The 17,483-nt window shown below is 36.6% G+C and overlaps 1 protein-coding gene across 16 annotated transcripts in view; it reads left to right on the top strand.

Moving 5' to 3' along the window:
* The window catches only part of SPEF2 (sperm flagellar 2), an 88,676-nt gene that overhangs the window by 15,420 nt on the left and 55,773 nt on the right, over nucleotides 1-17,483 (top strand). For 14 of the 16 annotated variants that reach the window (XR_009726218.1, XR_009726217.1, XR_009726216.1 and 11 more), the window contains exons 8-16: nucleotides 4,545-4,733; nucleotides 6,764-6,951; nucleotides 8,010-8,178; nucleotides 12,016-12,232; nucleotides 12,345-12,475; nucleotides 12,700-12,766; nucleotides 14,536-14,609; nucleotides 15,408-15,511; nucleotides 16,191-16,438. Coding sequence is in view for 12 of the 16 variants with exons in the window: in XM_061357953.1 (XP_061213937.1) it covers nucleotides 4,545-4,733; nucleotides 6,764-6,951; nucleotides 8,010-8,178; nucleotides 12,016-12,232; nucleotides 12,345-12,475; nucleotides 12,700-12,766; nucleotides 14,536-14,609; nucleotides 15,408-15,511; nucleotides 16,191-16,438 (1,387 nt within the window). In the remaining 4 variants the exon portion in view is untranslated. The remainder of the gene's footprint in view (nucleotides 1-4,544; nucleotides 4,734-6,763; nucleotides 6,952-8,009; nucleotides 8,179-12,015; nucleotides 12,233-12,344; nucleotides 12,476-12,699; nucleotides 12,767-14,535; nucleotides 14,610-15,407; nucleotides 15,512-16,190; nucleotides 16,439-17,483) is intronic. The other 2 variants (XM_061357951.1, XM_061357949.1) reach the window with 2 other exon arrangements.

The following is a 17,483-nucleotide window of genomic DNA, read 5'->3' on the forward strand; positions in this document are numbered from 1 at the left end:
TGTGTGCGGCCATCCAGCCAGTTCTTTATCCACCGAGTGGTCCACCTATCAAACTGATGTCTCTCCAATTTAGAGACAAGGGTGTCGTGTGGTACAGTTTCGAAAGCTTTACACAAGTCCAGGTAGATGACATCAACTGCTCTACCTCTGTCCATCAGTTCTGTAGCCCCATCATAGAGGGCCACCAAATTAATACTCTGTGAAAAACATCTGTAGTGCCTTGAACCAGGATTCCATCTATCCAACAACATCTATATTATGTTCTTTTTGACATTCATATGGGCCATGAAGAAGTTTTGCAACCCAGTTATATGAAATCACTGTAGTCCCAAAACTTACTCTTTGACTGCTATCACTTGTTGCAGTCCCAGCATGACATCAGCAGCCTGGACTAGTGGTTCTGATAGTCATGGCTATCAGCTGATGGCCTTGTGTCCAGCACCAATCACTGGGGCATTTGGTAAGTAGAGCAGCTTTAAGCCAGCAAAGCCAGTCAGTGCTGTTGAGGTGAGACAGGTGGTTCCCCTGTGGTTGTAGTACAAACCTTGTCAGTTTGAAGGCTTTGAAGCACGTTGCAATGTGCTGCCAATCAGACTCTCCCCAGTGAGGCTTTAAAGCAAGTACAAAATAACTTTTTAGAGAATCATAGAATAGAATCATAGAATAGTTAGGGTTGGAAAGGACCTTAAGATCATCTAGTTCCAAACCCCCTGCCATGGGCAGGGATGCCTCCTCACACTAAACCATGCCACCCAAGGCTTCATCCAACCTGACCTTGAACACTGCCGGGGATGGAGCATTCACAACCTCGCTGGGCAACCCATTCCAGTGCCTCACCACCCTTACAGTGAAAAATTTCCTCCTTGTATCCAATCTAAACTTCCCCTGTTTGAGTTTTAACCTGTTACCTCTTGTCCTGTCACTACAGTCCCTAATGAAGTCTTCCTAACTTCCCAGGAAGAAAAGTCATCATTCATAGAGGAACAATAGAAGTCACAGATTGCAGAAATAAGATGGAAAGACAAGTGAGCAGTTGACTGGACCTGTAGTATGACCAGATTTTTTAGTGGTAATTTGGTTTTAAATTAGCAGAGGAAGAGGTGTCTGTTTGAACTCTGAGGCTTCAGAAATTAAGATGTTGTTTGACTTAGGAAAAGTGTGAAGCAAACAGATATTTTCTTTAATAAATAAATATACTAAATAGTGAAAATTACTTTCTCCCTACATTAGATATCTAACCAGAAAGCATTTTCAGACTGAAATGTAGCTTTCTTCAAGACATTAGGGTCAGACTGTGATCTATACTGCATAAAACATGAACACACGCACAAGATCATTTAGAGTCAAACAAGTTTTGTCCCTTCAGAGTGATTTAATGTGTTTCGTGTCCATACATGTAAACCTCTACTAAAAGAATCTTTTTCAAGTTCTTGAGGCTTGGCACACTACAAGTTGGAGCCTGTGAGAAAAAATACTTTACAATCACATGGCACTCCTCTATGTGTAGCACAGGGGGATGCCAGTCAGATTTTCGTAGGCAGGAGTTGAAAGTGTTTGACAGTAACATGGCTTTGTCCCAGTTGGGTCTTAGATCCCTGGCATTTAAACAAAATATTTGTTCTAAGTGCTCATTTTATTTAATGCTCTCAGATTTTACCTCTCTGAATTTAAAAAGTTGTCATAAGAAGTTGCTGTCAACAATAAATCGAGAAGATGAAAACGGGAGGGGAAAGGAATTGTTACTAGGTTATCGCTTGTCAACCAAATAGATTTATATATGCTAAACTATAATTTTTGGTCATAAACTTTATGACTACATCATAGGAAAAAATCGTTTCATTTGAATGTAAATTAAACAAGGAAACAGAAAAATAGAAAAACCTGATGTAGTAATTATGTATGAACGACAAGAAACGTAAATGCATAAATGTTTGGCCACTGGATGACACTGTTGTCATGAGTAGGTAAACTAAAAAAAAAAAAAGTGTGCATCATATTTCTCAGTAGTAATTTTTCAAATGATTATGAATATGTCCCATTTACAGTATTATGATTTCTCCAGGCACTTCACAATCCTCTGTAAAAAAGTTGATATTTACATGTTACATCAAAACGTTAGGTCAAAAAATTTGTACTACAATTTTTATTTTGTGTCCTAGTATCTCCAGGAGTTTCAAAAATTTTCAGCCTTAGGTTCTAGTACTTTGTCCATTACTATATGTATGAAAGATAGCTGCCAATGCTTCAATAAGCACCCTTTTTGAAACTGAGTTTGGTATTCTGAATCCTAATATGTCCACAGTGTAGCTCTTGTTCTTGTTCATCAGAAATTTCTGACTACCTCTTTTTAAACCTACTCAGAATGTCAAGATGTTTGATTGTATAGAATACTGACGTTCTCCACTGTTAGTTAACAAGGAAAAGATCTCTTTTGGCTGTTCTGAAGTGGTCTAAAGGAACTGTTGCTTTTATAAAGAGCACATTCTAGTAGAGGAGGTGCTTTGGTTTCTTACTAAGCCAACTATTTGCACCATACAGTTATTTGTTTGGGTATGTCCAATGATCACTGTGTTAGGGTGAGTACATCAGTTCCTTGTGAATTAAGATTTGAAGATCCATTTTCCTCTGGTGGAGCACTTACTGCATTGCCAATCCATGGCTGAGGATAAGCAGTTGCAGCTAAAGAAAACAATGAAGGTGATTTATTCGTAATGGGAAGCAAAGTCTATACATTCTCTTATCTTCTATCTTCATGAAATACTAAGCCCAAAGAAACAGTACATAAAACTGAGGCAGGGAAGGGCATCATGTCTGCTTTTATTGCATTGACTTTGTGAGTCAAATTGGACGAAACTCTTCAGTAGACAGTGCTACTGGAAAATTTTATCACATTAGCTATACCAAATGACACATAGGACGAATATGCAAATATAAAGTACATACAAGGTTCTTACTATTACATTGTTTTCTGTTTCAGTTGAATGCATGATGGTAATTGTACGCATAGAAAAGTAGTGTACAAGCACTACAAATAGAGTACAAAGCAAAAAACTTCCTAAATGGGATTTAGTTCACAAAATTCACTGCATGCAGTTAAAGCACTATGGGACTGCATCTTTGCCATTAAAAATATCATGCAGTGTCCTGAGATTTAGTGTTTTGAAAGGGGAATGCAAAGCTTAGGCTTTTCAAGTCACCAGTATTTAATTAGAGTGTAGTTTATTTCCAGCAATTATAAAGGGAAAAGAACTTAAAAAAATGGAAAGAGTTTTGTTTGAAAAATATTGGCTTCTCGCTAACATCAACATTAAAGAACTAAATTAATTAGAAAGTTGTAGTTATTATTATTGTAGTTATTATTATTAAAATAGCCATGTTGCACAGCTTTGTATTAGAAATATATTGCAGATGTCCCAGCTGCATGAGTAGCACAGATCTAGATCTCTTTGTGGAGCTCTTTCATAAGTAGTATAATAATATGTAATTTAGTTTGATTTTTCATTTACAGGTGAATTTATGTAATGTGTTCTGCCTTCTCTGTCACAGACAGCTAATGGAAAATAAACCAGATTAAAAGAAAACAGAAATGATACTTTACTTTGGTTTGGCTTTCATAGTATTACTAACTGGCTTTACCTGTTCTTCTGTTCTTAAGAAAATGAGTTTGAAATCTTCAGATCAGTTTCCAATTTAGGTCCTTAAATTTTAATACATATCATAGCATTTTTACTACATCTGAAATAAGTGTGCTGTGAATCAAAAATTTCCTCTAAAATACTGCTGTAGGAGTGATATTGGCAATGGAGCTTGAAAGGCAAGCTTAGAAGTCAGAAGGAGTTCTGGACTGAAAATAATGAGGCAAAGCATTAGATTAGGTGAAGCATCAGTTTAGATAGCAAGAACAGTTTAAAGAAGTGTAGTAGTGAGAAGATAGTATTATGTTTTGACAAGTACTGTGAGAAGTCACAGTCCACAGCCTTCAAAGTGTCTGTGCATACTGACTATGCTTCAGGCAATGGTTCAGAATGATTTTCTTATAGTACCAAATAGAGGATTCTATTCATGTCCCAATGAGAACACTGAAACTGTTACCAGGAAGTCTTGTGTTTTCCTCTGCTCTGAATGCTTCCTAATATCCCACTTTTCTGAATGGAGGAAAATGGAGGACATAATTACCCAAATCCCAAGAAAGCAGGGAAAATTTCATAGAAGAATAGACTGATCAAGGATCCAGCAGAGTACAACAGGGACTGGCAAAGAGCAAGGATGAGTTAATTGATTTGAGGAAAGGGCGTGTCTTTAGGTACCGAAGCAAATCTGAATAAATGTATTTTTACTATCTCAGTGAATAGAATTCACTTCCATAGTTATACAATTCTCACATAGTTTACAAATATATCACTTAGATATGTTGTTTTGGATTTATGTATGAAACGAGAAGGTAAATGCTGTTATATTACTCCATATTTTCTATGAGCAACTGATGAGTTGTCTAGGAAATATTTTGTAAGCTGTGCTTAAGACTATTATTTTTTATATTTTAGAAGGCTTACCGGGAGGAACAACTAATTTACAGACTATTGAGACAAACTCAGCAGGAGCGGAGGATTGCTGTTCAACTCATGCATGTTCGACATGAAAAAGAGGTGTTAAGGCAAAACAGAATTTTTAGGGAAAAAGAGTATAAAGAAAGACGACTGAAAGAATTCCAGGAAGCTCTTGACAGAGAAGAGGTAAAAGATTATTTACTTCCTGAATTGCTGCAGGGCTGTTACAGAGCTTTCCTTTTATAAAATGGGATTTGTATTGTCAACTGTTAGAATTTAGGACTTTTTTAGGGACAGGAATATATTCTTTTATATAGGTTCAGAGTTACAGCTGAGTTAATTAAGGGATAAAGCTGGAAAACTTAAAGTCTAATTTTGATCTTCCAAGCTAATTTTAACTTTGTAGGAAAACATCTGTGTATGCTAAGTTACAAAGGTACGGTCTTGCAGTTACAAAACGACAAGACAGTGACATAAGACCATTTTCAAAGAATCATGTTTTTCATTTTCTGTAGATGTAATCTGTTTTATGAGAAATCACAGTATCACAGTATCACAGTATGTTAGAGATTGGAAGGGACCTCAAAAGATCATCTAGTCCAATCCCCCTGCCGGAGCAGGAACACCTAGATAAGGTTACACAGGAACATGTCCAGGCGGGTTTTGAATGTCTCCAGAGAAGGAGACTCCACAACCTCTCTGGGCAGCCTGTTCCAGTGTTCCGTCACCCTCACTGAGAAGAAGTTTCTTCTCAAGTTTAAGTGGAACCTCTTGTGTTCCAGTTTGTACCCATTGCCCCTTGTCCTATCATTGTTTGCCACTGAGAAGAGCCTGGCTCCATCCTCGTGACACTCCCCCTTTATATATTTATATACACTAATAAGGTCACCCCTCAGTCTCCTCCAAACTATAGAGACCCAGCTCCCTCAGTCTTTCCTCATAAGGGAGATGCTCCACTCCCTTAATCATCTTAGTTGCCCTGCGCTGGACTCTCTCCAGCAGGTCCCTGTCCTTCTTAAACTGAGGAGCCCAGAACTGGACACAGTATTCCAGATGAGGTCTCACCAGGGCTGAGTAGAGGGGAAGGAGGACCTCTCTCGACCTACTAACCACCCCCCTTCTAATACAACCCAGGATGCCATTGGCCTTCTTGGCCACAAGGGCACAGTGTTGGCTCATGGTCACCCTGTCGTCCACCAGGACCCCCAGGTCCCTCTCCCCTACACTGCTCTCTAACAGGTCATTCCCCAATCTATACTGGAACCTGGGGTTGTTCCTGCCCAGATGCAGGACTCTACACTTTTCCCTGTTATATTTCATCAAGTTATTCCCCACCCAACTCTCCAGCCTGTCCAGGTCTCGCTGGATGGCAGCACAGCCTTCTGGCGTGTCGGCCACCCCTCCCAGCTTAGTGTCATCAGCAAACTTGCTGATAGTACACTCAATTCTCTCATCTAAATCATTGATAAATATATTAAATAATACTGGTCCCAGTACCGACCCTTGAGGCACTCCACTAGATACAGGCCTCCAACTAGACTCCGCCCCATAGACTACAACTCTCTGGCTTCTCTCCTTCAGCCAGTTCACAGTCCAGAGAACTGTGCTGGAGGACTTTCACACATAACTGCTAATTTCTACCTTGGAAACTCAACTCGGTGTTGATTAATAAATTAAAAGGACTCATAAACTGTGGCAAACTGCAAAGTGCTACACTCATAGTAGGCAATGTGATGGTAGAAATCACCAGGTTTGTTCCTGCAGTTTTGTTTTAAAGGTTTGCTCCGCCAAAAAACAATTAACAGCTCCAAATTCTCCAACACAGCTGGCATCCTAAATTACCAGTGGCTGCAGGTGTTTATAACAACAACTTTCTTAAGTATGCTTTTGGCATAAAGGAACACACTGTCACAGGAACTATTGATAATTTTCTACCAATACCATAAATCTGTCTCAAAGATTGATCAGCATCAATAATACCAAATTATTTGCAGATCAGAATCTTTTAAGCTAAATTGCTTGTCATGTGTTCTCAGTGAGTATTCCATTGTGCGTTTCAGTGGAAGTAAGCCTTTACCAGTGCATATGCATAGGAAGAATAGACAGCATCATTTCATTTTTCCCAGCCCCTTAAGCACTAATTGTGTTCTTAATCTTTTCATTGCGAAAAAATTTAGTTTGTAGTCTCAAATTTACTCTTTAAAAAAAAATTCTAGGCTCTTGCAAAACAAGAAAAAATCGATTATGAAGAACAAATTATCAAAGAAAGAGAACATCATGAGAAAATTGCTGCTGAAAGAGCTCAGGCACGTTATAAAAAGCATTATTCTATATGTTGGGAAGTGGTCAACCAAATCATTGATTTGTCAACACAAGTAGGAAAGTATCGTCTTCTGACAAACAAGTGAGTATAGTAGCTGTGAGACAAAAAATAACAGCATAGCTGTTAGGCTTCAGAGTTCTACATGCTATGATTCCCTCTTCTGATATGCCCTAATAGCACAGATTCTGAAAAGGTCCTAAAAAGGCGGTGGTGTCCAAGTGCTTGTGCTGTAGAAGTGTTTTGAAAACCAGAGAGTGGGGCCTTGTTGCTCTTGTTCTTTCATCAGTATTCAGTGATTAGACTGTGGGGTAAGGCTTATAGTATTAGCAGGTATGCCAAAATCATCCTTGTCTTTTAACCGAATTGTATATAAAAATAATAAAGCTGTAACAATGTGAGATATATATGATAATGTTTTATGGAAATTATATAAGTTTAGGCCCAGTGAGTTTGTGATAAAATAGTCATCCTAAACACAGTTTAGTGATGATTTGATTCTTTCCTTGTCTGACACAGTCATGGTTTCAGTATAAGCTAGTGTCACATTTGCTTGTACTGAGTGGTGCACAATATGTAGAGGTACTTGAAATAGATTGATGTAATCCTAACAAGTAATAGAAACTTTAATTTTGACTATATGTTTAATTTAAGTTTACATTTAGCTTGCTACCATATGTAGTTTGTCTTGTTTGATACAAACATTTTCCCTTTCTAAAAGAAAAATTCAGCTTACTTTTGTAATGTTGAATTAATTTTAGCTTCCAGAAAAAAAAATTATCTATTGTTTTTTTGGTGAGAGGAAGCTTTATCCCACCAAAGCAAAAAATATTTTGGAGTAGGGAAAAATAGCTATAGCAAAACTGTTATTACACAGCTCTGGCAGCTAAATACTGTGTAATGACACATTTGTGAAATATTGAAGCCTTCAAGTGCCTATAGCTGTCATGTAGGTAACCAACAACTTATGTAAAGCTGTAATAATTATAGAAATCATTACAAAGGATATCTACTTTAGCATATGCATGTTTTGTCATTGTGATTCTTGTAAATTTGGGTTCACTATTCTCAAATATCTAACCCCTTTAATATTTGTTTTGGAATTCATTCTTTTTCTTTCTTTAATTTTATTTCTTCTGCAGCAGAATTCCATTAAAGCTGATGCTTGATTGGAAGGAACTTTTTTTTAAAGGAAAACTGATATATAAACAAGCCTCAATTCAACCTATGCCGAGTGAACCACACCCAGAACAACTTTTGCATCTGAATAAATTGAATCTTTTAGATGAAAAAGATTTTAGTGAATACAAGGTACATCAAACTGATAAGATATAATGGAAGACAATACACTTTGATTTTTTATAATCATAAATATTTTGTTGTGATGTTTCATTTTGTTCTTTTACAAGTTTCAAATACCAGATTTTGACATGCATTTTCTTTTCATTGCCTGAGGTTCTATGTGAAATATATGGCTATATTTTATGTTAATAGCAGTGAAGAACTGGTACAATTTTAAAACACTGTTACGATTTCATTACTGGTACAATTTTAAAACACTGTTGCGATTTCATTCTTGTATATAACATTGATTGTTTTTCCCTCTTGAGCTCGTAGGACCAATATATAAACTTGATAGCCTTAATTTCAGCAATTTTGAGTGGAAGCCTTCTAATAAGATTTATTAGTTTGATATAAACATCTATCTTAAAATGGTAGCATTACTGAAAATTATTGAAAGTCATTGGCATTTTTCTTAACCTTCCATTAGAATACAAGTAACTATTTTTGGGGAGCCTTAAAACTTCAGCTTTACAATACTTTAATATAACTTCACAAGTTACAGATGAACTATTAATGTTTTCCTGTTTAAATGTATTGTACAATTTTTTTCTGAATTATGTTAATGGTACGGGGGGGGAGAAAATCCTGCTACATACTCATTTTTTTCAAGTAATCTGTTTAACTAGAATATGGCCAAACTATGGCAAATAACCCATGTCTGACTTTTTGGGAACTTCTAACTACAATATTTATGTGCTTTTATCCACATCCTGAACCAATTGGTACGTTTTCTTTTGAAGTGAGTATAAATGTTTGTTACAAGTTGCTGTGATGAATGTCTGACAGCTCGATTTACTTTGGTATCAATCTTAATATACAGTTTTCTGATTGTCTGCTATTATAGCTTATTATCTGCTATTCTGGCGTCTATTTCACAGTATCACAGTAGGTTAGAGATTGGAAGGGACCTCAAAAGATCATCTAGTCCAATCCCCCTGCCGGAGCAGGAACACCTAGATAAGGTTACACAGGAACGTGTCCAGGCGGGTCTTGAATGTCTCCAAAGAAGGAGATTCCACAACCTCCCTGGGCAGCCTGTTCCAGTGTTCCGTCACCCTCACTGAGAAGAAGTTTCTTCTCAGGTTTAAGTGGAACCTCTTGTGCTCCAATTTGTATCCATTACCCCTTGTCCTTTCATTGTTTGCCACTGAGAAGAGCCTGGCTCCATCCTCGTGACACTCCCCCTTTATATATTTATATACACTAATAAGGTCACCCCTCAGTCTCCTCCAAACTATAGAGACCCAGCTCCCTCAGTCTTTGGTCAGACTTTATCAACTCATAATAGATTTCACGATTACTTTCTTTAGGTGAAAAATGCATACATGTAAGACCAAAAGGGAGGACATATGGGACAGACAGGCAGGAAAGTGGGGAGTTTTTCCATCATACTGTTGTTTATATTACACCATAATAGCCTTCTTTAGATGTAAAGCACTGGAGATCACGAACATTTAATGACACATTTAAAGTCTCTTTTTCAGTACCAGTCTGTTTCAATTGTACATCCACATAATTAGTTTTTTCCCAGTTGTTGTTAGTCTTATGCCTTTCTGAATCAATATTCCTCAAGAGCTGGTATCGTATGACTTGTAAAATTTTTGGCACCAACTCGTATTTGTGTCTTCTAAAAACTTAAGTAGATTACTTATACCTACCTTTAACTGATTCTAGATAAAAGTATGTTGGCAGGGTATTCTGGCAGTTTATGCTGATTTCCTTAAACCTGGAGAAAAAAAGCTCAGCAAAGGCAATTCTGCATCTCTCAGGAACATTAATTTACATTACGAATACTGACTAAAAGTGTCAGATACATTTAATGAAATACAAGAACAAGATACAGTGGTATCAGTCCATTGCACATTCCACATTAGATTGAAAATATTTGGAAAACTACATCATCAGTTTTGGCTAATCACTTCATAAGTTAATGGAATCACCCAAAATAAATGTAACAGTAGGCACTGCTCAAAATAAGAAATGAATTCCGGTTTCAATCAAGAGTGTTGACGAGGAGTTACTCAACTTCCACCTGGATACCTGAAAATGTGTTTCTGACAGGTAAGCTAGTTTAGCTCAAGAAAGGTAGTCTAGCAATCTTCTGCTTAAAAGGGCAAGAAATCTGAAAGGTGAGTACGTTAAATGCGGAGCCCGTTTAAATTTTCCTCCTAGAGTTTAAAACAACAGATCCATCTACTTATTTTTTAAGGAAGAATGGTTCAAATAGGACAAGGATTTGGGGTTTTTAAGCATGTTTTTTCAGTTACATATTAAGAAGGATGTTTTCTGAGATTGGTTAGAGAGGGATATTGTGCAACTCAAGATTATTTTTTTTTTATTTGGTTTTACTGATTAGAAATAAGAGATACTTTAATTTAGAGTGATAATAAGTTACATTGTGTTATTCTATTTAATGCACATATATTCAAAATTGACACTGATCAAGTTCTGGTAGTAGAATGTGTGCTGTGAAAATGTATCATTCATGCAAGTAAGTTCGGGAAAAGGTTGCATATTCTACCTGGAACATGGATTCAAAACATTATATTTCAGCAGAACTTTGAAACTGTTTGCTTCTGTTAATGGTGATTAAATATTTAATTTTAGAATGATATAATTGTTGAGTTATAGGGATGTGGAGGTCATCTAGTATCACCTCTTTGCGCAAAGCAGGGCCAACTTCTGAGTCAAATAAAGTTGCTCAAAACCTTGTCTGGTCAGCTTTCAAGTATTTCCAAGGGTAAAGATTCCACAGACTTTCTGAGTTCAGCCTGTGAAATTCTTTTTTTCTCCATTATTTTTCCTACTTGGAGTTTCTCTTGCTGAAATATTTGTGTAACAACCCTTTATTGTGCACCCTAAATGAGGTGGCAAGCCAGAATCTATTTGGGAATATTATTAGTCCATGTATCTTTCAAACAGTTTTTTAGTATCCTGCAACCAAACAATAATTAATACAGCACTAGAACTACCCTGAATACTAAAATGTTCTCCTTTAGCTTTATGTAACAGAAGCTGGACATCAGAACTTTCCTAAAGCTATAAGATCCAGTAGTGGTAGAGTATATATTAGAGTGACTAATAGCAAAAAGTACAATTCTGTGTTCACTTCTTTTGACTACACCCTTCCAATCTCATCTTTCTTCCAATGAGATTGTCAGTAAGAGTATTTTTACTAGCAAAACCTCATTAAGCTGTATGCTGGTAACTCGTAGTACTGATAAATTTATATTGGTCCAAGAGTAGTTGAACGGGAAGTTTCTAATCAATATTTCCTTACCTCAAAATTGTTTGAATTATATGGTGGCTTGTTTGGTTTGAATTGTTGACTGTTAGTTTTTGGTCAGTTGGTTGAGGTTTGGGTTTTTTTGTTTGTTCGTTTTGTTTTCTTTTGGGGGGTGTGTGTGTGTTTTTTTGTTGTTGTTATTTGCCTGTTTTCTCTCTATTTTATGTGTTAGGCAAATACATATATTTGAAGTCCTTGTCCATACAAATTTTCAAAGATGTGTAATACTGGACAACAATGTTGCTCATTTTTAGAGTGCTGAATATTAAGATACTGACCTTCTATTCCAAAACTCTGCTATTGATTCATTCTCTGTACTAGTGAATATCAATGAATGCCTAATGATTATGACATAATTAAAGCTTTTAACAGGGGTCTTTTCTAAAAAATATTTTACTACTTGGTAGTATTCAGATTTGGTTATTGTATGTATCCAGTTTGTGTATAAATACATATATCTAGAAAGATGAAAGACAAGGAATATTAACAAATTATTTGATAATTTGTCATTTACACAGAATATGACAGGGGAATGGTGCCCAGATGAAGAGAACTTTGAAAACAGACCTCCTCTTAATAATAACATGTTGGGTCATGTGCTTCACAGACTAAAGGAGATTTTCTGTCCTCCAAAACCCATTTCTTCACCTGCATTTCCTCCATTTCCTATCAAGGGATGTATTTTGGGAAAACCTTTTAGTGGAAAAACTACCTGTGTAAAGTTTATTGAAAAAGGTAGAGTGGGTTTGTTCTGTTTATTTGTTTTTTGTTTCTTATTCCTATAATTCTTTATTATCTAAATTTTAGTCTTTATTTGCCTTAAAATCCCTCTTTTTTTGTATATTAGTTTGCAATATTCAGGTACTATCTGTTGATATTTTGGTTCAAGAGGCCATCCAAGCTTTTCTTAAAAATGAAATGAAAAGTGAGGAAAATATGATTCCACAAGAGGCAGAGAGTTCTGGGGAAGAAAATGAGGTAAGCAATTTTGTTAATTTTGGTTTTGGCTCCTACAATGAGATGAGCATGAAGTATGTAAGGAAGAAAGTATGTTTAAATTTTTTTTTTGCTAAATTTCAAACTTAACTCTAAGTTTTGACTTACAAGATTTCGAGAGTCAGCTTGAATTAACAGGCTTGTTTTTCCTGTAATATGTAGTTTCCTTTCTAATCCGTTTTGTTTCATAACTGATAAACGTCAAGAAGAACTTGCCACCACTGGATGTATTAAAGAATCTTGAAACAGAAATATCTATCAATGGAACTGAAGGTGAGTATATATTTTACTTATATATGCATAGTTACATGTTATCTTACTAGATTTAAATGACAGTTCCCCTTTCTCTTGTACCTTTGAGGTAATATGCATGAATTCTGAGTTTTCACAGTAGTTTCTGTTATGAATTTCCTGTTTCCACACATTCCTAGTGTCTGGGAGTAGCAAATACAGGCTGCTCCATGAAAGAAAGTGAGCTAGGTGACAAGGACAGTAGCAAAGCAGGAAGTGCCAACGTTCAGAAACAGATTGAGGATATTCACTGCTGTCAGACTCACTGTGAGGTCCAGAGACACTGATCAGCATGAGCCTCAGTCTGATGCTGTTCACCTTCTTTGCTGCAAGGGCATATTGCTGGTTCCTGGTCAGCTTGGTCTCCTCCAAGGCCTCCAGGCCCTTCTCTACAAAACTGATTTCAAGACACTTGACAACCAACTGGTACTGAAGGCAGGGGAGATTCCTCACCAGAGGCAGGACTTTGCATTTCTCTTTGATGAACTTCATGAAATTTCTGTCAGCCCTTTTCTCCAGCCCATCAAGGGCCCTCTGAAGGGCAGCACAGACTCTGGTATATTAACTGCTCCCTCCAGTTTGCTGAGGGTCCACTGTGTCTCAGTTGTGCAGGTCGGTAATGAAGATGATAAACGATATTGATCTCACAATCCACACTTGGGCTACACCAGTGTATCACATACCACTGATCACTGTCAGCTGCGATTCACATTGCTGATCACAACCCCTGGAGTCTAGCAGTTCAGCCAGTTTTGAGTCCATCTCACTGTCCACTTACATTGTCCATATTTCATCAGTATGTCTATGAGGATGTGAAGGAAGACAGTGTCAAAAGTAAATGTAAACATCTTCTCATCAACCACTGAGCCTGTCACCTCACTGTAGAACACTGTCAGGTTGTCAGGCATGATTTCCCCTTCCTAAAGCCATGCTGACAACTCCCAGTCATCCACTTGTCTTTACAGTATTTGGAAATAATTTCCATGCTTATCAGTTCCTAGGGACTGAGATGGTGCTGACTGGCTTCTACATTTCCAATGCCCCCTTCTTGCTTTGAAGAGAGGATGGCAGCTACACTCTTCTCGTCCTAGGAATCAGCCCCAGTTACCATGACCTTGCACAGATTATTAAGAGTGGCATAGCAATGACATCAGCCCTCAGCATGTGTGGGTATATGTCATCAGATCCGATGGACTTGTGTATTTCCAGTTTATGTAAATGTTCCTTAAGCTGATCCTCCTCTACCAAGGGTAAATCTTTCTTGCTGCAGGCTTCTCTGTTTGTCTCAGGAGCTTGGGAGAACTCAGTCTTTTGCATGGCTCAACAGGCACACGTTTTCCCTAGACTTCCTTTTGCTGTGGAGGTACCCATAAAATCCTATCTTGTTGCCCTCCTGACTGGGCATAAGAAAAGGCTTTTCCCTCATGAGAACTATCCAGCATTGTAACAAATTGCCTGGAGAGCTAGTGTAGTCTCCATCCTTGGAGGTGTTCAAGATCCCAAACTATTGAGCAGCCTGGTCTGATCTCATAACTGATGCCACATTCTGCAGAAAGTTGAACTCAAACTAGGTGACTTCCAGAAGTTGCTTTCAACCAGAATTAATCAATGATCCTGTGATTCTAGCAATTACATATACCTTCTGTATTGATATTTTTCAAAGAACAATAATGAAGCATATACTTTAATCATTTATAGTAATAAATATTACATTAATAGAGTTGTCAAACTTTACAATGTACATATTTCAGGCAATTTTCCTGTCAGAAAGGATCCATCTTGGCAAGAAATTAAACCAGATGACAGTCAAGATGACCTATCAAAGGTTTGTAATGTAATTTTAGCTTATACTTTCTAAAGATGCATTAAAGTGGCTAAATTACTGAAATGGCAACATCCTTTTATCATTCTGAATTGATTTGTTGACCTCACTGCAGTTATTTCCTATTTGAAATATGAAAAGAGTTTATTATGAAGAATTATTCCTTTGTACATTGTTTAGACTTGTATGTACTGTTAAAGTTCTATATCTTCTTGTTAAAGCTTGTATTTATGTAAGATATGGTATTATGCCATTTCTGAGTTAGTAAAAATGTGTTTCTGATCTTGCTGCTGCCAAGCCAATAGATCATTCATCCCGTGACAAGGTTTCTTTTCTTTATGTTGAAAAATACTGAATTCTACAATGGTATCTTTGACTTTATTTCCTATTGGAAAACACTTCAGAAGCTGAGATAGAAAGGAATCCCTGTGGAATTAATGCTGCTGTATGAAACCATCAGTGGAATTATGGTATATGAAAATCAGAATAAGCCAAGAACCAGAACACCTAACATGTTGTTTCTTGGCCTTTATATTCTTTGTTTCTCAACCTTGTTTCTGCCTGGCATTTTCATGAGTGTAATGATGGAAATCATTTGGAGGTTGCACTTAAACTAGGTCTTTTTTACATCATTTGAAACTACTTATACTTAAGAGACTGTAACAAATATTTAATATAAACTAGTAATGCAATTAATTTAAATAAATAGTATGTGATCTGTAAAGTAGAACTATACTCTTTTTAATAGTGACTGTTGTGAACATTCTGAGCAGATTAATCTTGTGCTGCACTCTTCCACAGCTATCTGTACGTGCCCAGCTTGGCGCTGCATCACAGAAATTGTTGAAGAAAGGAGAAAGTATTCCTGATGAATTACTAATTGACATCCTATTGGAGGCCATTAAGTATGAAACTGTACAGCTTATTTTCCTCAGTTATTTAGAACGTAGTTATCCAGCTTGTATTCTAGATTCAGATATTTCTCTTTTTTAAGGTATTTTTTGAATGCTGAAGTCTTCTAATTTGAAAGTGGGGCTAATTAGTGGTTAGTGTTTGTTTTATGCTAGTAGTAGAATGCTAGCAGTAGAGTCTGGCCTTAAATTTTGCAGACATCCGAACATTCATACTTTAGCAGATATGTTAGTTATCTTTATCTGCTCTTGTTTGGCAGAAAATTGTCTCAACTACCTAGATGTGCAGTTAGCACTTAAGTTCCCACATGAATATCATTTCAGTTATATTACTCCCATTAGTATATTTTAAAATCATGAAACAGATTTTTTCTGTTTGCTACTTCAGTACAAATGTACTGTGTAGTACAAAATAATGTAATTACACCTCTAATCATAGTCTGTATAGAGAGTGGTTTTGAAAGCTTTTTTCACTTTTAGTTAGGCCTAATGTTATTTTTCAGATCTAAAATCCATTGCTCTACAGTTCAGGATTTAATGATATGTGTCATATTCTCTATTCAACAGGATATTTAATATACTGAATTCAGAATGAGACTGCTAGGGCAAGCTCTTCCTGTTATTATTATGCTATCAATTCATTGTATAAAACTGAAACTTCATTTATTTTTAGACAAATACCACCAGAGAAGGGCTGGATTTTGGATGGTTTTCCGATGACAATTAATCAAGCAAAGCTATTTGAAAAAGCCTACACCGGCATTGATCCAGAAGCAGAAGATGCAAACTCTGTAAAGTTCTCACTTGTTATAGATCCCAGAGCCCCTAACAAGCCTCCTGCTACCTCACCTGCATTTGATATTTCTGTGTTACTGGATACTTCAGACACTGTGATACTGGAACGTGTGGCTAACTTGAAGTGTAAGTTTCCAACTACCTTTACCAAGATAAAATGACAAGCAGATTTTCGTGGTTGTAAAAGGAAAGTAAAGATGTTTATAGTACTGAAATATCTAAACTGTAAGTACTTTGCAACATAACAGCAAACTGCATATTTTAATTAAAATACTCAATTATAACAGTATTTGTCTTTTTCTCTAAAAATTATGAAATCAGAAATTGTTTAGCTTTCTTGACAGCTTTCTTCTCCATTTGTAAGTATTTTTTTTCCAGGAGACGCATTTGGAAAGGGATGAAGAAAATGATAAACAGATGTGCCAACGCTAGTTCGCTGTTACTGCCTTTGCATTGTCTTCAGTTAGTCAGTGAGCAACTGGAAGCTGGCAATTTTGACTGCAAAAGCAAAAACATCAAAAGCTTTTTGAGTGATGTTTCACTTTGAGACCACACATTTTTAATTGTGCTTACTCACCTTGCAAAACAGAGGTTATTTTCATGAATTGTCCAAATTATGAGGAGATTCCTCTCCACTACTTTCACTCCAGGGCTTATGTGGCACATAGCTTGAATTAAAGCACCATTACCTTTAGCTTTTATCAACAGGTAAGAGTGAGGTTGAGGTAAAATCATTGTTAGCTTTTACTAACAATGCAGTGAAGACGAATGTATGGACATCTGAAATTCTTGTTAGACCTTGTGTTGCCAAAACACTTTGAAAATGTGATAATAAGTGATATAATCTCAGATATCCAAACAGAACTGATTACATAAAACGTGATGTGGTTATAGAAAGAGTGAAAAGAGAAATTTAAAAAACCCACAGAAATCTATGAAAAAGGGCTTATTTCTAATCAATGAAAGGCTTTTTTTAAATTTTGGAAAGACTTAGAGAGAGAATACCTTATCTTCCAATGCAGTGAAATAACTACCCATTGATGTGAACAGGAGTAGTTACTTCAAGGATGATTCAGATTAGACTAGCAAAATACCTTCTAACTGTTATAGTAGGTATGCCTGAAGTAGTCCACCTGCAGGAATGCTCCCCCTCTACAACTGGAAATTTCTA

This window comes from Neopsephotus bourkii, unplaced genomic scaffold, assembly GCF_033783945.1.
Source record: "Neopsephotus bourkii isolate Nb327-2 ecotype Australia unplaced genomic scaffold, CSIRO-AGI_Nbou_v1 NB_933, whole genome shotgun sequence".
Classification (NCBI taxonomy): Eukaryota; Metazoa; Chordata; class Aves; order Psittaciformes; family Psittacidae; genus Neopsephotus; species Neopsephotus bourkii.